This window comes from Labeo rohita, chromosome 25 (assembly GCF_022985175.1).
Source record: "Labeo rohita strain BAU-BD-2019 chromosome 25, IGBB_LRoh.1.0, whole genome shotgun sequence".
NCBI classification, from domain to species: domain Eukaryota; kingdom Metazoa; phylum Chordata; class Actinopteri; order Cypriniformes; family Cyprinidae; genus Labeo; species Labeo rohita.
Genome location: NC_066893.1, coordinates 19,766,900 through 19,793,413, shown reverse-complemented (window position 1 = coordinate 19,793,413; position 26,514 = coordinate 19,766,900). Strand labels below are relative to the sequence as shown.

Here is a 26,514-nt window from a genome sequence, read left to right as displayed (position 1 = left end):
ATCGATTCTGAGATTTTCCGAATGCATTCAAATGCAAATAATTAGGTTAAAAACTATATTAGAGCACCATTTGCTGTTAAAAACTAATCTCGGAATCGATTCCAGACAGAATTGTGATGCATTTGGGAAAATGTCAGAATCAATTCAGAATCATTTCGTGATTTTTAATGCCTTGATTTATTTTCCCAGCCCCTCTTATGAAATAATCTACCTTGGTTGTCAAAGGATTAGCTGACCATCTTGGATCGATTCTGAGATTTTCTAAATTCTTCCAGTTTTCCAAATACATCCAAATGTGAATAATCGGTTAAAACTATATTAGAGCACCATTTGCTGTTAAAAACTAAGCTTGGAATCGATTCCAGACAGAATTGTGATGCATTCGGGAAAATCTCAGAATCAATTCAGAATCATTTTGTGATTTTTAATGCCTCAATTTATTTTCCCAGCCCTACTATATAGTAATCAACCTTGGTTGTCAAAGGATTAGTTGACCATCCTGGATCGATTCTGAAATGTTCCAAATTTTTCCAGTTTTGCAAATACATCCGAATGCGAATAATCGGTTAAAAACTAAATTAGCGCACCATTTGCTGTTAAAAACTAAGCTTGGAATCGATTCCAGACAGAATTGTGATGCATTTGGAAAATCTCAGAATTGATGCAGAATCATTTCTTGATTTGCAATGCATCAGTTTATTTTCCCAACCCTAACATGAAGTAGTCAACCTTGGTTTTGGTTATCAAAGGATTAGTTGACCATCCTGGATTGATTATGAGATTTTCAGAATTTTTGTAAAAAAAAATTTCCGAATGCTAATAATCGGTTAAAAACTATATTAGAGCATAATCTGCTGTTAAAAATTATACTTCGAATCGATTCCAGACAGAATTGTGATGCATTCAGAAAATCTCAGAATCATTTCTCGATTTGCAATGCATCAATTTATTTTCCCAGCCCTAATATGAAGTAGTCAACTTTAGTTGTCAAAGGATTGGTTGACCATCCTGGATCGATTGTAAGGTTTCCGAATTTTTCAGATTTTCCAAATACATCCGAATGCAAATAATTGGTTAAAAACTATATTAGCCCACCATCTGCTGTTAAAAACTATACTTAGAATCGATTCAAGAGCGAATTGCGATGCATTCGGAATTATCAAATAATCAATGCAGGATTATTTCTCAATTTGTGATGTATTGATTTATTTTAACAGCCCTAATATGAAGTAGTCAACATTGGTTGTCAGATGACTAGTTGACTATCCTGACCTATCTCTAGTTGACTGAAACTTCTAATGAGATCTTGTTGCTCCAAGGCCTGCTCACATTCTTCATGTTAGGCTATATCAGCATGTTCTAGTCTTTGGTCAGGGGGAAGGGTGCTGGGTAATTATGTTGTTTTGTTTTTTTTTTTTGGTGCTGACCTTTTTAATTAGACTTGCTTAAGGCAAAAGAAGCCCACATGTCAGCAGGATGTCTAACCGAAGACACCACAGTACTTGCAAATCAACGGTGACGACCGGAACAGTTCACCATAACAAACTGCTCTACTTGAACAAATCAGGCCATGTAGATTACTCTGGTTTTTGTGCATCCAAAGTAATGTCAACATCCTGCCATGGATGTGACTTTGTTGACTGGAGATCTTATTCAGAGATACAATTGAGCAGACTCACAGGGTCTAAAATGTCCTTTCTGGCACACCTGCCATTGGAGAATTCTCCAACTGTAAATATTTATTAATCACCATAAAAGTGGTTTTCCCTCCATAGGAAATTTAACTTAGCTGTTGTCTTTGGTTTGAATGTAGTAACATTTATTTTATTTGAACTGACATAAGTTGGACTTATCATTCTTAAAATTTGATTTCCATTATACAAGGCTGTACTTCGTGATAACGTTTCTAGCCAAGTGATTATTTTTATTTACAAGCCAATGTTTACTCTCATTTGTTGACTGGTGAGTGTCAATTTTTAACCCTGCCTGTAGACCCCATGAAGAGGACCATCTTAATTTTGTCTACCAGAAAAAGAAGATATAACATATGTAATATGATCAGTATGAACTTATGAGCCATATAAACAGCAGATGAGGTATAACAGTACAGTTACTTTTATACGCCCTTTGTCATGAACTGTAAAGATGGTCACAGATGCTGTAATGATATGCCGTATCTGAAGCACACAGCTGTGGTTCGGTGCATTTGCTGTGTTCGTGTGTATTAGCATGTGTGCGGTTAAAGCTGCATGTGTGGTTTTTTCCATGTTTAGCAGTTGCAGGTGGCTGGCTTGATGAGGCATTGTACCGTTTATTCTCAGGATGTCTTGATGAACTCACAGAAGTCACAAACGTCCTCAGTTTCTTTTCATATTTTAATGTACATTTTAAGCTTGAGAATTGAGTCAAATGGAAACAAAACAGTAGCAGTTGCTTTCTGGAAAGTGTTGGCTACATGACAAACAAACAAAAATACAGATTAAATTTAAAGTTAATTTGTATTACAAAGTTTTACCTACAGGACAGCTATAGAAAACAAACAAAAGCTAGAATCATTATAGTTCATTTTTATTGGTTTTCTAAGTTTTAGCTACATGACGGATACAAAAACAAACAGAAGATAGATTAGTTTGTGTAGTTAATTTTTATTGGTAAGTTTGTTTTAGCTACATGACAGCTACAAAAACAAATAAAAGCTACATTATTTTTTGTAGTTCATTTTTATTGGTAGGTTTCTAAGTTTTAGCTACATGACAGCTACAAAAACAGGCTGGATTAATTTTTGTAGTTCATTTTTATTGGCAGGTTTCTAAGTTTTAACTACATGACGTACAAAAACAAACACAAAAGCTAGATTAGTTTTGTAGTTCATTTTTATTGGGATGTTTTTAGATTTTAACTACATAACATCTACAAAAATGAACAAATGGTAAATTAATTTTTGTAGTTCATTTTTATTGGTAGGTTTCTAAGTTTTAACTACATGACAGATACAGAAACAGGCTGGAATATTTTTTGTAGTTCATTTTTATTGGTAAGTTTCTAGATTTTAACTACATGACAGCTACAAAAACAAACAAATGCTAGATTATTTTTGTAGTTCTTTTTTATTGGTAAATATCTAAATTTTGCCCACGTGACAGCTACAAAAACACAAAAGCTAGATTATTTTTTGTAGTTCATTTTTATTGCTAAGTTTCTACGTTTTAACTACATGACAGCTACAAAAACAAACAGAAGCTACATTATTTTTTGTAGTTAATTTTTATTGGTAGGTTTCTAGGTTTTAACTATATGACATACAAAAACAAACAAAAGCTAGATTAGTTTTTGTAGTTCATTTTTATTGGTAAATTTCTAGATTTTAACTACATGGCATCTACAGAAACAAACAAAAACTGATTAGTTTTTGTAGTTCATTTTAATTGGTAAGTTTCTAGATTTTAACTACATTACAGCTACAAAAACAAACAAATGCTAAATTAATTTTTGTAGTTCATTTTTATTGGTAAGTTTATAAGTTTCAGTTACATTACAACTACAAAAAACAAAAGCTAGATTATTTTTGTAGTTTTTTTTATTGGTAAATTTCTAAATTTTGGCCACATGACAGCTACAAAAACACAAAAGCTAGATTATTTTTTGTAGTTCATTTTTATTGGTAAGTTTTGACGTTTAAGCTACATGACAGCTACAAAAACAGGCTGGATTAATTTTTGTAGTTCATTTTTATTGGTAAGTTTATGTGTTTTAGCTACATGACAGCTACAAAAACAAACACAAAAGCTAGATTATTTTTTGTTGTTCATTTTTATTGGTAAGTTTCTAGATTTTAACTACATGACAGCTACAAAAACAAACAAATGCTAAATTAATTTTTGTAGTTTATTTTTATTGGTAAGTTTCAGTTACATTACAATTACAAAAAAACAAAAGCTAGATTATTTTTGTAGTTCTTTTTTATTGGTAAGTTTCAAAATTTCGGCCACATGACAGCTACAGAAACACAAAAGCTAGATTATTTTTTTGTAGTTAATATTTATTGGTAAGTTTCTAAGTTTAAGCTACATAATAGCTACAAAAACAAACAAAAGCTACAAAATGTTTTGTAGTTATTTTTTATTGGTAAGTTTTTAAGTTTTAGCTACATAACAGCTACAAAAAACAAACAAAAAGTAGAGACGTAATATAGCAGTTTTTAAATAATGTTTGCTTTGTAATGTTTTTAATTATGGTGGTTTGAAGAAGGGCAGAGCTCTTTGATTATGATTTAGCAGGTGTAAAGACTCACTACTTTCACGATTGTTGTTGAAGCTAACGTAAAGGAAACGCTCTCTGTTCAACACATGATGGAGGCTAATTTGCTCTCCTTAATTATAAACAGAGGAATGGCGGTTTGGGGTTTCCAAAGAAGCAAAGATGCTCTTTAAAGTTTGCTTTTGCACTGAGTCTTGGTCTAAACTTGTTCTGCTAAATTTAAGCTAAATGCAAGTAGCTAAAAGATGCACGGTGGTCTCTCACTCCCACAGTTCTCTCAGTCTAGGCAGCTTACCGAGTGTTGTTTTAAGCACAGGGCGAAAAGGCCAGGCACTCCTCCTCTGGCACATCGACTTGCGAGATCCTGAAATAGACCAACGAACAACCGAAGTATCAACAGTACTTCGACAACCCCCATGAGCCTGCTTAAGGTGCCAAAAATGCTTCCTGAAAAGATGGATCCTATATTCAGCTAAGCCAAAAGATTCTGGGGAAGATAAATTGGATTGGGTATTATAGATCTTTTGCTTCTCAAATCTACCAAGGATTAACACACGTCAGCCTTAAAATATCTCCAGGCATGCATGCGGCGTTAATGATTTGATGGGTTGAAAAATCAACCATGAATCCTGAAAGCCAAAATCCTGTGTTTGTTTATAAGACAAAGTCACCCAATAAACCCAAAGATGCAGGATCACACAAAGACCGGTATCGTCGAATCTGAATCTCTGTGTTTTATGGACATAGTTGACACAGTCACCAGGGTGGTCTTTGTTTCATTTGTTTATGCTCTCGCCTCTGGCACTTTTCCTGGTCCAGCACCTGCTATCCATATTGGGCCGCCATGCTCTAAAAGTGTCCCGTGACTGACTTGTGCATGTTAGCAGTAAAAATAAAAGATATTTACAACCAAAGAATGTTTCTGGCTTCTAATATGAAGATGGCTTCCATCAGTTACATATTTCTAGAGACCTATGTGCACGTCATCAACAAAGTGTGGGCTTGGTTACCCTTAAACAGCCTTTGGACGTAGCAGTCAGATTCCTAAACTTTATACATGTCGCTCAGATCAAAGGGTCACCATAACTGCTTCTCATGCAAGCCATAAAAAACTCTTTCTACACCCTTGGATTCATCCAGTAGGGAAGCAAAGTCATTGTACTGACTCAAGATTTCTTGTGATGTCATTTGTGACCTTGCTTTACACATTCATCTACTTCTGTAGTTGTCACCGCAGCTTATCAGAAATAAGACATGGGGTGTGTGTTAACAAGTTTAGTGTGTTTGTAATGTAAGTTCAGAACCTAAGGTATTTTTTGTTGGCAAGAATGTTTGTATTTCACTTTTTAACACTGACACCTGTCAAATTATTGATATGCAGATGTATGTTGTTAAGGTACTATACACTGTTCACAGCACAAATATAAAAGAAAAATCAATTTAATTAGAGTTATTTTTTTATTAATATTTAATATTTTATTTAATTTTATTTTTTATTATTTCTCAAAATATTTAAACAACAACAATTCATTTTCTGGGGTTATTTGTGTTATTTCATTAATTTATATGTGTTAAAAAACAATAATAATAATAATAATAATAATAATAATAATAATAATAACCCCGTAATTTTAAATTGAATTAGATTTTTTTCTTTTTATAATAATATTTATTTTATTTTATTTTATTTTATTTTTAAAATTAGTTCTAAAAAGAGCTGCAGTGAATAAACCCAGTTTATGGATAGGGTTTTTATTTTCTATTTGTACTACTACTACTACTACTACTACTGCTACTACTGCTACTACTACTACTACTAATAATATTAATAATAATAATTTTACAGCAACAACAATAATACCAGAATATTAAATTAAATTAATTTAAATAAAATAAAATAAAATTAAATTATGTTTTGTCAAAATAATAGTAGTATTAGTACCAGTAGTAGTAATAATTATTTTATTTTATTTTATTTTTCAAATGAGTAATAAAAAAGCTGCAGTGAATAAACCCAATTTAATTAGAGGATTTTTATTTTCTATTTGTAGTAATAATAATAATAATAATAATAATAATAATAATAATAATAATAATAATAATAATATCATTTTATTTTATTTTATTTTATTTTATTTGTCAAAATAATAATAATAATAATAATAATAACAGCAACAGTGAATGAACCCAGTTAGAGGGTTTTTATTATCTATTTGTTATAATAATGATGACAGCTATTATTGTATTGTGTTGTTGTTGTTGTTGTTGTTGTTGCTTTATTGTTGTTATAATTGTATGAATCCTATTATTATAATATCCTATTATATTATTATTTTAGTATGATGTTAGTATTTAATGAAGCTTAAACTTTCATTTACATAATATATTAATGTAAAATAATTAAATTAAAATGTTTTTTTTTTTTTTTTTTTTCATTTAAAAATAAAATGTTACAAAAATTTAAATTGAATAATTAAAAACTGTTGAACACCAACACATCAAAATTAAAAATTACTCTGTGTACCTTTTTAACTAGAGAAACTACAGCGATTTTGCTGACACCCTCCAGACCTAGAGTGCACAGGAGTTAATCTCACAATGAGGATTCAGTCATGTCTCCAAAATCACTCGGCGGCTGTAATCATTGTCAGCCAAAAAAAGCAGCTGACTGGCATTTGGCAAGGGCACCATGTGGCTTTTGCAGCCTAGCCAATGAAAACATCTTTCGCTAGGATGTCCTACTGCTTGCGTCACGCTCTGGAGGCCCTGTGTGTCTGACAAAACTTTGTGGCCTAGCATAGTAGCTAGGTAAATGCAGTGTCGGAATGCTAGCCTGTTACTTTGGTTTTAGAAAGTATATACAGTCATTCTGCTTAGACAGCCAGCCTTGTCAAACGCATGTCGAGACACTCTGTCTCTCTTGTTTATTTTTTTTATCTTACAGTACTTCCTTTTCTCTGTCACTGTTACTCTCATAGTCATCTACTCATTCACATTCATCCTATAAATAAGTGAAGATATCTAAGAGCGAGGGTAGACTTTCTTGTCACGCCTGGCGATTTGTTGCTGGTGTCAAGTGTCGGGTGACAGTGTATTATAAATTGCTTGTGCAGACAGACTGGGAGTGATATTCCAGCTCAAATGAACATCTTTGTTTGTTTGTTTTTCTGGTTTGTTTCACACACACACACATTTATATTTATATTATTTGTAAATATTTTGGTAAAAGCTATAATTTAATTAAACACTGAAGTCTAAGGGTTCTTAGAAACTGTTATTGATTCATTACATTTGTTTTGTTTTTGTATCTTTTTAGTTTTGTGGGTTTTGTTTTGGTGTTTTTAGTTTTTTTGTTTTGTATCATTTATATTATTTGTAAAAAAGTATTTTTCTTTTTTATTTATTTATTAATTTTTTTTTTGTTGTTTATTTTGTATCTTTTTTTAAAAAAATACATCTTTTGGTCAAAACTATAATTTAATTAAATATTAAGTCTTAGGGCTCTTAGAAACTGTTTATTATTTTGTTTTTGATGTTTTGTGTTTTGTTTTGCTTTGCTTTGCTTTTTTGTTCTTAGAAATGGATATTTATTTATTACATTTATTTTTGTATGTTCTTTTTTTCTTTTTTGTGGTTTTGTTTTTCTTGTGTTGTTGTCATTTATATTATTTGTAAATACATATTTTATGTTTATTATTTATTCATGACATCCATTTTATTGTTTATTCATTTGTATTTTTGTTTTGTTTTAGGGTTTTGTTTTGCTTTGCTTTTTTTGTTTTCTTTTATATTATTTGTAAATTGTAAATATTTTGGTCAAAACTATAATTTAATGAAATACTAAGTCAAAGGGCTCTTAGAAATTATTTATTTATTACATTTATTTTTACCTATTTTTTGTGGTTTTATTTTTGGTGTTTTGTTTATTTATTTATTTATTTATTTATTTTTTTTATAATTTATGTTATTTGTAAATAAATATATTTTATGTTTGTTAATTTATGACATTTATTTTATTTTTGTTTTGTCTTGTGGTTTTGTTTTTGTTTTGCTTAGGTTTTTTTTGTTTTGGTTTGTATCATTTATATTATTTGTAAATAAATATTTTGGTCAAAATGATAATTTAAATAAATAGTCTAAGGATTCTTAAACTGTTTATTATTTATTACATTTGTTTGTCTTTTTTGTTTGTTTTTTCAAATTTATTTTTTGTTGATGTTTTGTGAAAAAAAAAAAAAAAAAAAAAATATATATATATATATATATATATATATATAATATAATTTTTTGTTTTGCTTTACTTAGATGTTTTGTTTTTGGTGTTGTGTTTTGATTTTTTTATTTTTATTTAGTTTTTTATCATTTATATTATTTGTAAATAAATATTTTGGTCAAAACTATAATTTAAATAGTCTAAATGTTCTTAAAAACTGTTTATTTATTACATTTTATTTTATTTTTGTATTTTTTGTATTTTTTTTTCTTTTGTTTGTTTTGTTTTTGATGTTTTGTTTTTTGTTTTGCTTTACTATGCTTTTTGTGGTGTTTTTGATGTTGTGTTTTGCTTTTTTGTTTTGTTTTGTATCATTTGTATTATTTGTAAATAAATATTTTGGTAAAAACTGTAATTTAAATAAATACGAAGTGTAAGGGCTCTTATTACATCTATTTTCATTTATTTTTTGTTCTTCTGTTTTTTGTTTGTTTATGTTTTTGTTTTAGTTTTTTGTTTGTTTGTTTCTTTTGCTTTGCTTTGCTTTCTGTTTTGTTGGCTGTTCACCTTCTAGCCAAAAACTAGCCAAATGTTAATTACATAACTACCATAATATTCATTTTTTAAGATTTGCGGTTGTCAATACCATAAATTATAAGTGACATTTGAAGTAAGTAAAAACCTGTTACACACACATACACACCCACCCCAGACACATTTTATTGAACTTTTATGACAGTACAGTTATAATTATGAGGGTGGAGAAAAGCTGATGGGTTTTTTTTTTTTTTTTAAGCATTTGTTGATATGTATATAGGCTGCCATTATGACGCCGCTTACTTTGTAAGGAAATGTGTCTCTTAATGGACAGGTGTTGATGGCTCCCTGTTCCAGGATCCAGTAATGGTGATTTATAGCAGTTGATGTTTTGTGTTGTGTAATTTTCTGCACCCACAGGCGATCGAACACTTTTTACTACTGTTTTTAGTCTTTCGAGGACATGAGAAAATACACTTCCACCGTAATTTAAAATGCGTTTGGATTATTTTTCAGCTTAATAGTGATAGATAGGAATAGATTTCTCAAAATATTTAAACAATAATTCTTCAAATGCTGTCTGTTTTCTCTTTCTTGTTCAGGGTGAGTGTCTGTTGACTGTCCAGCTCTGTGAGGAAGAGTGTGTGGAGGATGAGGAGGATGTAGAGTTTTACCTGCTATTCGCCGGCACCACCCAGAGGCACGTTTCCAGCACTTTGAAAGTCAGCCATGTCACGCTGCAAGCCGTGTGCCCAGGTCAGTATTTAAAACACCAACGGTCACACAACACATTCCACGTCCGTGTCCATATACAGTATTTTATCAGTGCTTGATAATTGTTAGCTTCTTCCTGGAACCAGACGCTCATTACCTGTGGAGATCGGCTTGTTTACATTCCAGTCATGCCGGACCTGGTCCCGGCCTTGCTTGGCACGTTGTCGTTTCGCCCAATTATTCACCCGCAAAACTGTCCCAGTTACCACAGGGCAACCTCTGTATAACTGCCCTGATTTAGATGTCCCAGTGCTGCTTCTGAAGATTCATGGACAAGGAAAGGCTATTAATGAACAGACACATTCTTGCTTAATGTAGTAATATGTCCAAAGAGGTGGAAGAAAATATAACGAGAGTCTGTAAACGTATACACATTTATTTTTTTTTTATTGGGTGCAAAAATAGACTTGGCCGAGAGTAGCAAGGGAGGGTTTGTTTTTCTGTTTCTGTTTGACTTTATTTTTTTTATTCATGTGTTTTTATATTTATGTATATAGTATTTATTTATTTATTTGCTAAGGAGAACTGGAATAATTGGAATGAGTATATAACCTGATCTTTATATATTTGACTACATATTGCCAGAGGGCTAGTGGAGGAAGGTGTCTTTTTGTTTTTGTTACGGTTTCGTCAAATAAATAAATAAATGTTTATTAACATGCATGGATGTTTTGGTTTGTTTATTTAATTTTATTTTTAGTCATTTCTTCCTTTTATTTATCTGTTTTTATATTTATTTACATTTTTGTTTGTCCATTTATTTATTTAGTAAGTTTTAGTTTGTTTAATATTTTTTTATTTTTAGTAATTTGCTTATTTTATCTTATTATATCTTTTTTTATATTTGTTTTATGTTTTTGTTTGACCATTTATTTATTTATTTAATGTTTTGGTTTGTTCGTTATTTTATTTTTAGTAATTTGTTTCTTTTATTTATTTATTTATTTATCTGTTTATTTTTTTTTATGGTTTTCTTTGACTATTTATTTATTTATTTATTTATTTATTTATCCCTTGCTAAACAGAACTTGAATAATTAGATTGAGTATATAAGTACAGTTTTGACCACATATTGTCCATATGGTGATGGATGAACGTTTCCTTTTTATTTTTCTGTTATTGTTTTGTCCTTTTGTGTGTATATTATAATATTTTATTTATTTATTTGTTTGTTTGTTTGTTTTTCATTTCTAGTAATTGGTTTAATTTATTTATGTGTTTTTATTTTATTGCTTGTTTTAGTTGTTTTGTTTTTTTCATTTGTTTTAGTAATGAGTTTCTTTTATTTATCTGTTTTTATATTTTTGTTTTTGTTTGTCCATTTATTTATTGGTTTGTTTGATATTTTATTTTTAGCAATCTGTTTATTTTATTTATGTTTTTATATTTGGTTTTGATTGTCCATTTTATTTATTTATTTATTTTTTTATTTATGTTTGAGTTTTTGATATTTTATTTTATATTTAGTAATTGGTTTATTTATTTATCTGTTTATTTATTTATTTATGCCTTGCTAAACAGCACTGGAATAATTGGATTGAGTATAGAACTTGAGTAATATTTATAATTTTATTTTTTTTTTTTTTTTTTCAGGTGTTGTTTGATCCTTTTGTTTGTCTTTTATAATATTTTATTTATTTATTATGCATTTAGTTAGCCTTTTATTTTATTTTATTTTATTTTATTTTATTTTATTTTATTTTATTTTATTTTATTTTATTTTTATTTTTTATTTTTTGTCTCTGTCCAAGGGTAGTAGTGGAGAGTTTCTTTTTTCAGTTTTTGTTTGTTTCATTTATTTGTTTGTATATTTTAGTTTATTTTCAAAGAGAGAGACCTTAGAAACAACCAAGCAACCACCCACAACATCTTGTGCAACCATCCACTAACAGGCACAGTGCATTATTGTAATTAACTGAAGATTTATCTTGTAACCCATCATGTTATTGAGACATTTTTCCTTTTCGAGAGAACTGGTAGCGTTCCGATCTTATCTCATTTTTAAAAGAAATAAAAACCATAACACAACAGCCCCCCATCTGCAGTTTCGCCAGTGTCCAGAGTCAAAAAAGGAAGAAATTTCAGCTGCTGCCCCAGAGCACTTCCACAGAGGCTCATAGCAGATACAGTCTTATGGAATCCAGCGCAGACGTTTGGCACCAGTTTTGTAATCACTACTCCGGCTGAGCACTTGAAAGCTTTTCAGCAATGCATTAAGAGCACATGAAGAATGGCCCTTCTATCGTCCGCCTCAGGTGCGCCGCTGTCGGCCTGCCAGGGTACACTTTCAACCCTCTGTCTCTCTGCTGGAGGTCCATACTGTCGGCTGATTCCAAATGTTTGGCTGCTTTATCGGCAAAAATGGCTCAAGTGCTTTGAACCCAGACGGATGTCCCACTGAGATGTTTTGGTCAAACAAATGTGCTGCTGGTGAGTGTGGACGTGTGGGTCTACACATTGGGGTTTTTTCTGCATTGACGGAAAAGGCGCTCGCACACCAGCTCTGTCTTCACGATGCGTGTTGTCGCAATGACATCTCATAACTGCAGTGAAACAAGACAGACCTCCTGGCAGCCGCCATGGTGAAGTTCTAATTGTTTATGAATGTTGCTTTTATAGTATGTCACCTCTGTCTCCGGCTGCTTTACTCTTGGAAATGGAAATGAGTGGTGTTAGTGCAGGAACATTTCTCAGTAATTATATCCATCTCCACTCAAACTTAGGCACTTAGTCTATGTTTCGTCTGTTGATGTATGGCTGCCAAAATATTAAGCATTTTTTTATTTTTTTTTTAAATCAGTGTGAAGGTGATTTAAAGGAGACCTCCCTGTGTGATATGAGATAATTAGCTAGGTAGTTTAGTCATAATTGAGTTATTGCTGACAAAGTTGTGGAAATGTTAGTGGGTGGTATAGATATTTTTTATAGTATGCAAGCTGCTTCAAAAATGTTTTGACTGGAATTTGAATTGTAGACATTTTAAAAGAGCTTCATATTCAGAGTTGTGACCTAACAGTGAACATTGAGCTATGGTTCTCATGCTAACAAAACAAACTGAAATCTGACTCTCATTGTTCTCTGATTCTCTAAAATTTTCTTAACACTTAAATAAATAAATAAATAAATAAATACTAAAATGTTGTTGCTATGTATTAATGTGTTTGTTTATTAATTTATTTAAATATGTAATATTAAATAAAATATAAATTATATTAAATAAATATATATTAAGATTATATTAAATGTATATTTATTTATTATATTAATTATTGATTTCTATCTGAGAGCTTGTGGACATCAGCAAAATCTCACAAAATTGTCAATTTATTTATAATATTGATTTCTATATGAGATCTACATTGTGTGTATTTATTTAAATTAATAATTATTAAATTAATTTATTTGTACTATTAATTGTACTATTAATTATTCACATAATTATGAAATTAATTTATTTTGTCAATTTATAATATTAATTATTGATTTCTATCAGAGATCCTGTGGACATCAGCAAAATTACAAAAACGTTTCAATTTATTTATAATATTAATTATTGGTTTCTATATAAGGATCTATATGTGTGTTTATTTATTAAATCTGTTTATTTAAAATAATTATTTAAATAATTAATTTTTTTCAATTTATTTAATATTAATTATTGATATTCTATCTGAGATCTTGTGGACATCAGCAAAATCACAAAAAAATCTATTTATTTTTTAAATATTAATTATCAATTTCTACCAGAGATTTATATATGTGTTTATTTATTTATATCTGTTATTTAAAATAATTGTTTTTTTATTTTATTTATTTGTAATATTAATTATTGATTTTTATCTTGTGGTCTTGTGGTCTTGTGGACATCAGCGAAATTAAAAAAAAAAAAAGTTTATTTATTTAAATCTGTTTAATTAAAATAATTATTCATTATCATTAATTTAGTTTTACATTTATTTGTAATATTAATTATTAGTTTCTAAAGTGATTTTTATTCCATAATTTCTTTTATATTTTCATTTATTTATTTATGTATTTGTTTGTTTGTGTATTTATTTATTCATTCATTCATTTATTCATTAATTAATTCATTAATTTGTATTAGTTTATCTTGTGGCCATCACCAAAACACACAATATAATATCTTTGTTTGTTTGTTTGTTTTTTTGTGTCTCATAACAGCTCATGATCGCAGTGAATCCGTGCGGGTCACACTGTGCCAGGCCCGGCCTGGGGGCTCGGTGGACCCTGTGGCTGAGGAGTGCTTCCAGTTTGTCCAGGACCTCGCCCTGGACATGGCCCAGTTCCTGGTGAACGCGGCTGGAAAGACAGAAGAAGCGTTACTTCTGGACGAGTGTCAGATCCCCCTGAAGGAGTGCGAGAGGTTGGATGATACTCTGGCCCTTGCTCTTAGACATCTGCCTCTACCAGCAGGCTGGAGCGTCCTGGGCACAGACTTGGACACGGGCACTTGCACAGGCTTGGGAATTGGTGAGTAGCCACTGTTTTGGAGATTTTGCACTACGGATATACTATTTCAAACAAGACTGTTAGGATAAAACAGGGGTGTCCAAACTTGCTCCTGGAGAGTCAATGTCCAGCACCTACACACCTGCCTCAAAGTTTCTAGTGACTAAGAAGATCTTGATTAGCTGGTTCATATGTGTTTAAATAGGGTTGGTGTACTCATCACGTCAACCAAGATGTTCATGTCTGTCTTTCTTCAGTCGAAAATAAGTTAAAGGAGAAGTCCACATCCCAAACAAAGATTCACATATAATGTACTCACCCCCTTGTCATCCAAGATGTTCATGTCTTTCTTTCTTCAGTCGTAAAGAAATTGTGTTTTTTAAGGAAAACATTTCAGCATTTTTCTCCATATAATGGACTGATATTGTGCCCCGATTTTGAACTTCCAAAATGCAGTTTAAATGCGGCTTCAAACCATCCCAAATGCGGATGTAAATGATCCCAGCTCTCCCTGAACTCTTTGTATTCTGGCTCAAGACAGTTAGGGTATGTCGAAAAACTCCTATCGTATTTTCTCCCTCAACTTCAAAAATCATTTTAAAATGATCCTACATCACTCCAGAAGTACCGACCCAAAGTGAACATGCAAAGAACATCAAACGCCCTTAACAAAAAATGTAAAACAGCGATATAGGACAATTTTGAAGTTGAGGAAGAACATGAGATGGGAGTTTTTTGACAACAAAACAAAAACAGTCTAGGCAGAGGAAGACGAGACAAGCGTTTGACATTTAAAAAGTATATAAATTGTATTATTTTTATGAAAATAACTGATCGTTACGCTAGAGAAGACGTTTACATCCGCATTTGGGATCGTTCGAAGCTGCATTTAAACTGCATTTTGAAAGTTCAAAATCGGGGCACCATATCAGTCCATTATATGGAGAAAAATGCAGAAATGTTTTCCTCAAAAACAATTTCTTTACGACTGAAGAAAGAAAGACATGAACATCTTGGATGACAAGGGGGTGAGTACATTATATGTGAATCTTTGTTTTGGAAGTGGACTTCCTTTAAGGTTTTTGAGGAAAAAATTCCAGGACTTGTCTTCATATAGTGGACTTCAATGGGGATCAATGGGTTGGAGGTCCAAATTGTAGTTCCAATACAGCTTCAAAGGGCTCTACGAGGAATAAGGGTCTTATCTAGCAAAACGATTGGTAATTTTCTTAAAAATAAATACAAATTTATATATTTCTTAACCACAAATGCTCATCCTGCGATGTGCCTACATCACGCGTGACCTTTCCAACATGATAACGTAATGCGAGAAGCAGAGCTAGTGCGAGATGAGCATTTGTGGTTAAAAAGTATAAACATTTTTATTTTTTTTAAAAATGACCACCTTTATTCATGGGCTAGGCTCATGTAGAGCCCTTTGAAGCCCATTCAATCAACCCATTGATTCCTATGAAAAAAATCATGGAATGTTTTCCTCAAAAACCTTAATTTCTTTTCATTTGAATAAAGAAAGACATGAACATCTGGGATGACAAAGGGTGAGTACATTTTAATTCTGGAGTGAACTAATCCTTTAACAATTTAATTTGTTTCACCAAGTTTGTCTCATTGCATTCTGAGACTTTTCTCCACAAAGGCTTTATGGAAAATTTGGCGAAAGAATATATTTAGGAACCCAGCATGATTATGCCGGTGCTGCTTTGAAAGTGTCTTGTAAATGATTACTGCTTATGACTTGAGCTTCTTTCGAAACCATTGCGAGTAAATAAATAATTTTTTGTTTCATCCAGGAGGCAGCTAGTCAAAAAATAATTTTTTCCTTTACATAATTTGGTTGTTTTGTAAGGGTGGGTTGTACCGAGGATCTTAGAACATGTTGTTAACATCTGTACAGTGAAGTTACGATGCTTAGAGCATGGGCACTGTGCCTTCAGGGAAGGCCTTCAGTACAGCCATGTCCCTGTTTTATTTTTTGTGTTTTTATTTTTAAATTGTGGGTTGGTTCAGACTGTTAGTCCATTCTAGCCCTATTTTCCTCCTACTTGTACTCATATCAAGCCAGGAACGCTATGTTAGATAATCTAAAAGCAAACATTCCCACCCTAATAAAGTGCTCTTTTTGGCACAGAGCATTTACGCAGACTATTAAGTCAGGCTGTGGACTCGTTTCGGGGCTGACAGAAGATGCATGTGATAAATGGCAGGAACTCTGCTTGTCAGTGTCGTAGATTTGTTTCGTGTGGATTTGGCAGAAAAGTTCTTGTTAAGAGTTTCCTGCTCACTGATTTCCATAGAATCCAGTCGAGGGTCTGCAAACCTCTTGAAGAACTGGCCCATGTTTCCATTGACTTAATGGGGTAGTCCACCCAAAAATGTAAATTCTGTCATTAATTATTCACCATCATGTCGTTCCAAACCCATAAGACCTTTGTTCAGCAAGGAACACAAATTAAGATATTTTTTGATGAAATCCAAGAATCCTTTTTTGATGAAATCCTTTCTGACCCTGCATAGACAGCAATACAGATGACACGTTTAAGGCCCAGAAAGGTAGTAAGGACATCGATAAAATAGTCCATGTGACATCAGTGGTTCAACAAGAATACTTTCTGTGCACAAAGAAGACAAAAATAACAACTTTATTTAACAATTTCTTCACTTCTGTGTCAGTCTTCAACGCTTGTTCACAAGAGTACCACTGTCTAAGCAGGGCCAGAAAGCTCTCGGATTTCATCAAAATATTTTAATATGTGTTCCAAAAATGAAAGGTCTTACAGATTTGGAAAGACATGAGGGTGAGTAATTAATGACAGACTTTTCATTTTTTGTGAACTATCCCTTAAAGAGTAGAGTTTTACTAACTTGCCTACAAGCAAATAATGCACATCACAATCTCTGATTATGGCTCATCTTTTTATTTACACTGCTGTTCAAAAGTTGTAAGTCAGTAAGCTAATAGGTAATGTATATAATGTAATGCATCTATATGTATATATCATATATAAAATTTAAGATAAAAAAAAACAAAAATATACCAATAAACAGAGAGTTATATATCAAGCAGTAGAACTGTTTTAAACATTGAATATTAGAATAGTAATCATAATAAAATAATTTTTAAAGGATCATGTGACACTGAAAACCAGAGTAAGAGAGTTGAGGTCAAAAGTTTACATACATCATGCAGAAGCTGCTAAATGTTAATCTGGGGGTTGAAAACTTTTGAACAATGAAGATGTGTAATTTTTTTTTTTTTGCCTAAATATCATATTTTTTTTTCCATTTAGTACTGCCTTTCACAAGCTACAGAAGATACTTGAATGCATCTCAGTAGACAAAATAAGTGAAATTTACCCTGATCTTCAAATTCTAAAAGTTTTCACCCCCTGCTCTTAATGCATTGTTTCTCCTTCTGGAGCATCAGTGAGCATTTGAGTCTTCTGTAATAGTTGCATATGAGTCGCTCAGTTGGCCTCGGTGTGAAAAGATGGATCTCAAAATCATACAGTCATTGTTGAAAAGGGTTCAAATACACAAAAATGCTACAAAACCAAATAATTTGTGGGACCTGAATAATTTTTCTGAAGAACTGCTTAACTGACAAACAAGGGACACAGCTGTGGATCATTTAGGTATTAAGAATCAAGCGTATGTAAACTTTTGAATAGAGTAATTTTTATAAATTCAGTTATTATTTTCCCATGTTGACTACATGTTAAATGTATTTTATGTAGAATATCTTATTCAGATCAGTAATAAATAAAAAATAACGCGCATTTTGTATGCTCCCTCTTATTTTGGTAAAATAATTAACATTTTGCAGATTCTGCAAGGTGTATGTAAACTTTTGACCTAAACTGTATTTAGCTATATTAGAAATACAGATGCTGACATGACAATAAGAATAAGTAGCTACTGCTACTACTGTTAGAAATATTTATCATTAATAGTGTTATTAATACATAATATTATTATTTGTAAGAATATTTAGGTATTTATATATTTTTTTTAAATGTAATATAAGTAATTATTATTTTTATTTATGCTCTAAACATTTTGTGAGCATTGTCAAGCGTTTTCAAAGAATTTGCACACAACAAACTTGCCAGCAGAAGTACAGTTGTGTTTGTCTTTTTGTTTTATTGTGTCACTGGCCGTCAACCATGCAGGAACTGAAAGGGGAACTGAAAATAAACTTTCGGTAGATGATTATAATACGTAACCTTAACAAAGCCAAACAAAAGATTGAAAAGATATCACACGAATGCTAAAATGCTGATTGCAGTCCTAATCGACCAAATGCCTCGGGAAGCCCCTGTTTCCCATCCCACCGTGGTGAAAGTTTTTGTGTATCCTTTCCAACTGTAATCCACTGGGCTGAAATATGAGCTTGTGTATATTAAGTCTGCCTGGATGAGTGTGTGGATCCGGCCCATGTGTGGATCCAAACAATTGCACAGCGAGGAATCATTCATCAGGGCAGCTGACGCGACAACAGATTCCCGGTTCTCATGTGACTCGAGCTTGTCCTCTAAATTAGGCACAATCTGGGTCCATGTAGGAGGTGTGGTGGGACCTGGACCGTAGGCAGAGAGATAAGGGCCAACAAAGGCTAAACAGGCCCTGTGACGTCATAATAAGCACAGGCTTATCTATTATAAACAGCCTTGGTCTTAAATAACTCGTTCAGTAAAACATCTGAAAGCTCCATTACCTATTCATGCAAAGTTCAGCACACTGAGCAAAAAGAGAAAAGACAATGCTGGTAATGCTTTATATTTCCTCCAGATTTAGATCAAGTTGCTGTTGAACTTAGATGTAGGTGTTGTATTTAATAAGTTCTAAATGTGTCAGAAAAAACAAATTCCTAGACTTGACCTGTCTGTAGAGGGAGAGGGCGAGCCGTGTAATGAGTCCCCAAGCTCTGGCATTTGTTGCAGCTGGCGCTGGGCACCTGGAACAGCCCTGAAACCGGAGCTACATGTGGGCATCTTGCCCAGTGCATCACTGGGCATTTACTGCCAGCAGGCTTCCACAAGTGAAATTAAGCACATTATATAGAAAAAATAAAAAAACGTCTAGTAAGCTAATAATGATTGTTTCCAATGTGGGAACTGGGAATGCCAACTGGGAATTTGCTGGTATTCGGACACGTTGCATGGCACATATTAGGTGATATTAATGGAAAGTGAGGCATTGGGTTCTTCCTTGGAATAGTTCACCCAGAATTTTAAATTCTGGCATCATTCATGTTGTTTCAAATGTCAAAAGAAGATATTTTGAGAAATGCTTTGAGAACTGTTTTTCTCCATTAAGTCAGTGGGAACTAATTCAACACTGAACCTTTTTAGAAAAGGGACATATTATAGAAAACGACAATTTTTTCCAAAATTTGTATGTGTTTATGTGTGTTAATAAATGCAGGCAGGTTTAGAGTGATGTGAGGGTGAGGAAGTGATGACAGAATTTTGTAAATATTTTTGTAATTTGAATTTTATATTTTTAAAAGTGCTTTATAGTTTGAGTTGTGGCCTAGTGATGTACATTGAGCAATATTGCTAGTTAATAAATATAACAAATATATAAAACACAACAGTAATTTGTTTGTTTTTCATTTTTTGTATCTTTATTTTAGTTGTTTTTGTTTTAGTAGATTTTTTTTAAAAAAATATTTTTTATTTGTTAGTTTTTTAGTGTTTTTGCTAGTTAGTCAACATCAGCAATTTATTATTTTTTTTTAAATAATAAAGTGTGTTTCCAGTCCACTGTGTAAGATACACATAAAAAATAAAATTTATACCAGTTTAGAATGACATGAGGCTGAGTAAATGATGACATAATTTTGGGCGGGTGGTATAAATATTTTTAGAATTTGAATTTGATATATTTTTAAAAGTGTGTCAGAGTTAATAAATAAATATAACACATAAATGTATAAAACATTTATTTATTCATTCATTCATTTAATTTTTTGTTTTTCATTTTTGTATCTCATTTTAGTTGTTTTAGCAGTAGGTATTGTTTATTTATTTATTTGTCTTGCTTATTTTTTCTTTATTTGTTTTTAGTGTTTTTGTATGTTAATTTGTCATCAGCAAAATCTATTTTTTTTTTTTTTTTTTTTTTTTTTTTTTAATGAAGTGTATTTCCAATCCACTGTGTGAGATACACATATGAAATAATTTATTTCAGTGTAGAATGACATAAATGTGAGTAAATGATGACAGAATTTAGTTTTTAGGGTAGTGTTTATTTATTTGTCTTGTTATTTGTTTTTAGTGGTTTTGGTGTAAGACACACTTAAGAAATAAAATTCATAGCGGATTAAAATGAGTGAGTAAATGATGACAGAATTTTGGGTGGGTGGTGTAAATATTTTTGGAATCTAAATGTTATGTATTTTTAAAAGTGCTTCATAGTCTAAGTTAACAAATAAATAAATATTTATTTATTTGTTTGTTTGTTTATTTGTTTGTTTTTAAATCTTTGTATCTCATTTTTGTTGTTTTTGGTTTAATAGTTCATTTTTATTTATTTTTCTTGTTTTTTATTTATTTATTTGTTTTTTGAGTTTTTGTTATTTATGTTAATACATTTTGTTATTTATGTTAAGTATTTATGTTAATTTAGCAAAATCAGTTTATTTTTATTAATAAAGTGTGTTTCCAATCCACTATGTAATAAAAATACAATAAAAATAATAAAAATAAAAAATAAAATAAAATTCATAACGGTTTAGAATCATCTGATTTGTGATTTTTTTTTGTTTGTTTATTTGTTCTTATTTATGTTTTTATTTTTTATTTTATTTATTTTAGTTTGTGTTTATTTGTTAATGTGTAGATGTCAGCAAAATCTATTTTATTATTATTAATGATAAAGACCATGTCCACTGTGTAAGATCCGTGTAAGAAATAAAAATTATACAGGTTTGGAACAACATGAGGGTGAATACATGATGACAAAACTGTCTCTTTAAGACGAGGAAGTTAAACTCCTCCCATTGCATTTCTTAACATCGTTTACTAAATTTTCCATAAACATGCAGATACCTTGTGTACATTTAAAAAGAAATACTATGGTAACGCCAGTGTTTTGAGGCCTGAGCACGACAATTCTAACATGGCCTTTGGATACAAGATACTTGACACCAGTATTTTCAATATAGTGTCATGTCCACTCTTGTGTCTCCAATCAGACTGTGTAGTGATCCTGATCTGCTGTTCTTTCCAGTGCCAGATCACTTCACCACAGCTTCTTTTTTTTTCTTGCTCTGGGCTTCAAATTGGTTGTTGGATCCTCAGTGGGCCGATTAAACGAGGGCAGTCTCATTCTCAGCCTCTCATTAACCAGCAAGAACAATCCTTCCTCTGTCTGTCTGTTGCTTTCACAGAGAGCCTCATTCAAGCTTCCTGAACTTTCTAAAACAGCACTCTGTAATCTCTCTATGATAAACACCTTCAAATACGATCACTTCTTTCACTCAGGAAACCTCTCTGCCTGATTTTTCTGTCCTCGTTGTAAATGATCTATTGAAATGATGTTTGCATAAGTTCGTCAGGAGATTCTGTTGACAGAGGTCGAGGGAATTGTGGGGGTGGGTCTAGTTTGAGGGCTTTGCAGACTCTCATTGGTTGTGAAGTTGCAGGGGGCGGGGCTTACAGCGTCAGGGCCCCCATGAAGCAGTGAGTGAGGCACTTTCCTGAAGCAGCACTATCAGAAATATGCATTAGATAATAGTGTTGTTTAAAGGGACAAGGGAAGAGATCGAGCTGAGCTCACGACCTTAACTAGACTGTTTTCATTTCCTATAGAACCTGGACCACAAGACACACTTTTGCACTTTGCTGCAAAGCGTGGACTACGCAAGGTAGCACTGTTTCTCCTCCAGCAACCCGGAGGAAGAGAGGCTCTCCGACTTCCCAACAAACAGGGTCGTACGCCGGCCAGGGTCGCCCAGAAGAGAGGCCACACGCAGCTCCAGAAACTGCTGACGGAGTAAGTTTGCGAAGAGCTATCCTTAAAATAGTATTTTGGCTAGTTTTAAGTAGCATTTTTGATGCCAAGGCCCCCTTTGTTGTTGAAGACAATATCTGATGAACCACAAAATATTTCTGATTATTTTGTGAGTTTTTATTTACAGAAAGAGTAGCAATGTATGTTAAAATTAGAGCTGTCAAAACGATTAATCGTGATTAATCGCATCCAAAATAAGGTTTTGTTTACATAATGTGTGTATACTTTGTATATTTATTATGTATATATAAATACACATACAATATATATTTTGAAAATATTTACTTTTATATTAAATATTTACTATTTATATATATATACTTATATTCATAGGGCATAATCGTGATTAATCGCATACAAAATAAATGGTTTTGACTAATATATATGTGTGTGTACTGTGGGTAATTATGTATATATAAATACACACAAATTAAGGTATATATTTAGGAGAAATATGTTATGTACAAAATATTATTTATATATACTGTAAATTATATGAAAACTATAATAAATACATATACTTGTAAATATTTCTTAAATGTATACACGCATGTGTTTGTATTTACATATATATAATAATTACACCACACAGCACACACACATGTATAAGGCAAACTTAAACTATTATTTTGTATGTGATAGTAATTAATAATTTGACAGCCCTAATATTATATATATATATATATATATATATATATATATATATTTAACATATAAACAGCATATTGTTCTTAAATATATACATGCATGTGTGTGTATTTATATATACATAATAAATATACACAGTACACACATATATTATGTGAACAATAACTATTTTGGGTGTGATTAATTGCAATTAATTGTGATTAATCATTTGACAGCCCTAATATTATATATAATATATTTAATATATAAACAACATATTGTTCTTAAATATATACATACATGTGTGTGTATTTATATATATATAATAAATATACACAGTACACACATGTATTATGTGAGCAGTAACTATTTTGGATGCGATTAATCACGATTAATCGATTTGACAGCATTATAAAAATTTAAAAATTTAATTTCATAATTCCAGTAACTGAATATTCTTCATGGTTTACCTTTTTTATTTTTGGTGAATTTACATTAATTCTACATTAAAATTACATAGGTTTTATTTAACCTATATACAGTATATGTTGTATTTATTATTAGTATTTTTATAATACCTGAGAGTCCTGAGAGTTGTCTGAGAAATTAAATTATGTAATGTTTAGATAGTGAAATCTGACCAGATTAATGCCAAAAATGGCTAGTTACAAAGCAGACTTTATCAAACAGAACGGACATTGTGACCTTTGAAATGCCTTAAACAAATACAGCTTTATCGTATTTGTTGCTGTCAAACATAAAAAGTTAACTCACACTTGTAAAGGTTGCGACGTCATTATTTTTCAAATGTTCTAAACATAATGTCCCGTCTTCCACTCATCAGCCAAACGGATCCGTTGAGGCAATGTTTGTGTTGGGCTTCTCAAACAGATCAGTGTTAGACTGAGTCAGATTTACAATATTAAAGCAAGGACTTTATCATGTGAATGAGGCGAGATTTAGTGTTGTGTTCTGAAGAAGGGAGGATGTTGAAATGTGGGGGAGATAAGAGCCAAGCACAAGGACAGGCCATGTGGCTCTGAGCTCTTTGTAAACAGTTAAAGCCACATAAGCTTTTTTAAGCAAGCCTTTGCAATCTACAGCAGAAACTGTTTCAAACCAGCAAGATCCTGTCTACAGATTTACTCATTACCTGTGCGTGTGGAACAGAGACGTTTACCTTTATCAGCTTCCTCCAGCCAGTGCTCTTCACAGTCTATGGCTAGCAAACCTGCGTGGGACTGGTTCCATATGTTCCCATACTTAACTATTCTTAAAGAGGGCACAGAGGCAGTCCGTGTACTCCTCAGGGTTGAAACCTAAACACATCTCTATCCTTTAAAGCCCTGCTCATATATTTATGAGATTTGAGTGGGAGAGATAAAAGTATGGAAGCCTGTTTCCGCTGTCGAATAAAAAATAGAAAAAGTAATTGTGACTATTTATCTCAAAATTCTGACTTTTTTTTCACAATTGTGAGTTTACGTCTCTCAATTGACACTTTTCTCAGAATTGTGCAAAACAAATTCGAAATTCTGACTTTTTTTCTTGCATGATATAAACTCACAATTGCAAGTTATAAAGTCAGAATTGTGAGATATAATCGCAATTTTGAATTTTTTTTCTCACAAAGGCGATTTTGTATCTTGCAATTCTGCCTTTTTTTCTCGTTTCTCAAAATTGTTATATATATAAATTTGCAATTGCGAGTTTACATCTCATAATTCTGGCTTTTATCTCAGAATTTGGCAAAACAAACTTGAAATTCTGACTTTTTTCTCAGAATTGTGAGATACTAAAATACTCAAGGACAGTTCATCACCACTGCATTGCTTCCTACCTATGGCTTCAACACATGCTTATTCCCTCCGGCGGCACAAGACATATGTTGTACCTAGGAGTAACACTAAACGTCATGAACTTTCTTTTATTCCCCGTGCTCTAAAATTAGTGTATAGATAACTTACAGGTCTTTGATTAGGTTCCCTTTTGTGTGATTCTGTGTTATTTATATAGATGTATATGCTATTTTATCTGTTTGTATTTTAGCTATTTTTTTTTTTTGGAGTATGTGTATGTTTGACACATTTCAGGGTTTTGTGTACACAATATCTTGTCATGTCAAACTTTGAATAAAACAAACAAACAAACAAGAATTCCAAGATATAACATTGCATTTTACCTTTTAGAAATGCATGATGTAAATTCATAATTGCGAGTTATAAACTCAGAATTGCAAGATGTAAACTCAATGTGAGTTTATATCTTGCAATTCTGACTTTTTTCTCAGAATTGCACAAAACAAACTCAAAATTCTGACTTTTTTCTAAGAATTGTGAGATATAAACACAATTTTGAGAAACAAAGTCAGAATTATGAGATAGAATTACAATTCAGAGAAACAAAGTTGGAGAAACTTGCTGACTTTTTTTTAGAATTGCATGATATAAACTCACAATTGCAAGTTATAAAGTCACAATTTTGAGAGATAAACTCAGAATTCTAACTTTTTTCTCACAAATGCGAGCAATTATTACTTTGTTTCTCAGAATTGGTATATAAACTCACAATTTCTAGTTTACGTTTCTCAATTCTGACTTTTTTCTCAGAATTGCATGATGTAAACTCAAAATTGCAAGTTATAAATTTAGAATTGCAAGGTATAAACTCACAATTCTGACTTTTCTCACAAATGCGAGTTTGTATTTCACGATTCTGACTTTTTTTTGTTTCTCAGAATTGTGATATATAAAATTGCAATAGCTAGTTTGCATCTCAGAATTGTGATATATAAAATTGCAATAGCTAGTTTGCATCTCACAATTTTTTTTCTCAGAATTGTGCAAAACAAACTCACATTTCAGACTTTTCACAATTCTGCCTTTTTTTTCTTGCAAATGCAAGCTTGTATTTTGCAATTCTGACTTCTTTCTCACAATTGGGAGTTTACATCTCACAATTTTGACTTGTTTTCTCAGTATTGCATGATATAAACACATTTGGGAGTTATAAAGTCAAAAATGCAATATAAACTCACAATTCTGACTTTTTTTTTCTTGCAAATGTGAGCTTGTAACTTGCAATTCTGACTTTTTTCTCACAATTCTTGCTTCTCAAGTGTAAAGTATAAAATTGCAATTGCTAGTTTACATCTCGTAATTTTTAAAATTTTTCTGACTTTTTTTTTTATCAGAATTGCAAAAAAAACTTGCGTTTCTGACATTTTTTGCAGAACTGTGTGATATAAACTTAAAATTGCAAGTTATAAAGTCAAAATGGCAAGGTATGAACTTACAATTCTGACTTTTTCTTGCAAATGCGAGTTTGTATCTTGCAATTCTGACTTTTTTCTTGCAATTCTGACTTCGTTTCTCAGAATTGTGATATACGATTGCAATTGTTAGTTATAAAGTAAATTTCTGAGGGGGAAAAAAAAGTCATAATTGCAAGATGTAAACTCACAATTGCTAAAAAAAAAAAAAAAAAAATGAATTGAATTGAATTGAATTGTGAGAAGGTCGCAGTTGCCTTTTTTCATTTTTTATTCAGTGGCACAAATGGGCTTCCATATTGGACAGTTAGGATAAATAATTTTATTA

The 26,514-nt window shown here is 31.5% G+C and overlaps 1 protein-coding gene across 9 annotated transcripts in view; it reads left to right on the top strand.

The window, feature by feature from the left end:
• The window catches only part of akap13 (A-kinase anchoring protein 13), a 129,677-nt gene that overhangs the window by 29,599 nt on the left and 73,564 nt on the right, over window positions 1-26,514 (top strand). For all 9 annotated transcript variants that reach the window (XM_051100404.1, XM_051100407.1, XM_051100405.1 and 6 more), the window contains exons 3-5: window positions 9,610-9,763; window positions 13,964-14,272; window positions 22,087-22,270. In XM_051100404.1, coding sequence (XP_050956361.1) covers window positions 9,610-9,763; window positions 13,964-14,272; window positions 22,087-22,270 — 647 coding nt within the window. The remainder of the gene's footprint in view (window positions 1-9,609; window positions 9,764-13,963; window positions 14,273-22,086; window positions 22,271-26,514) is intronic.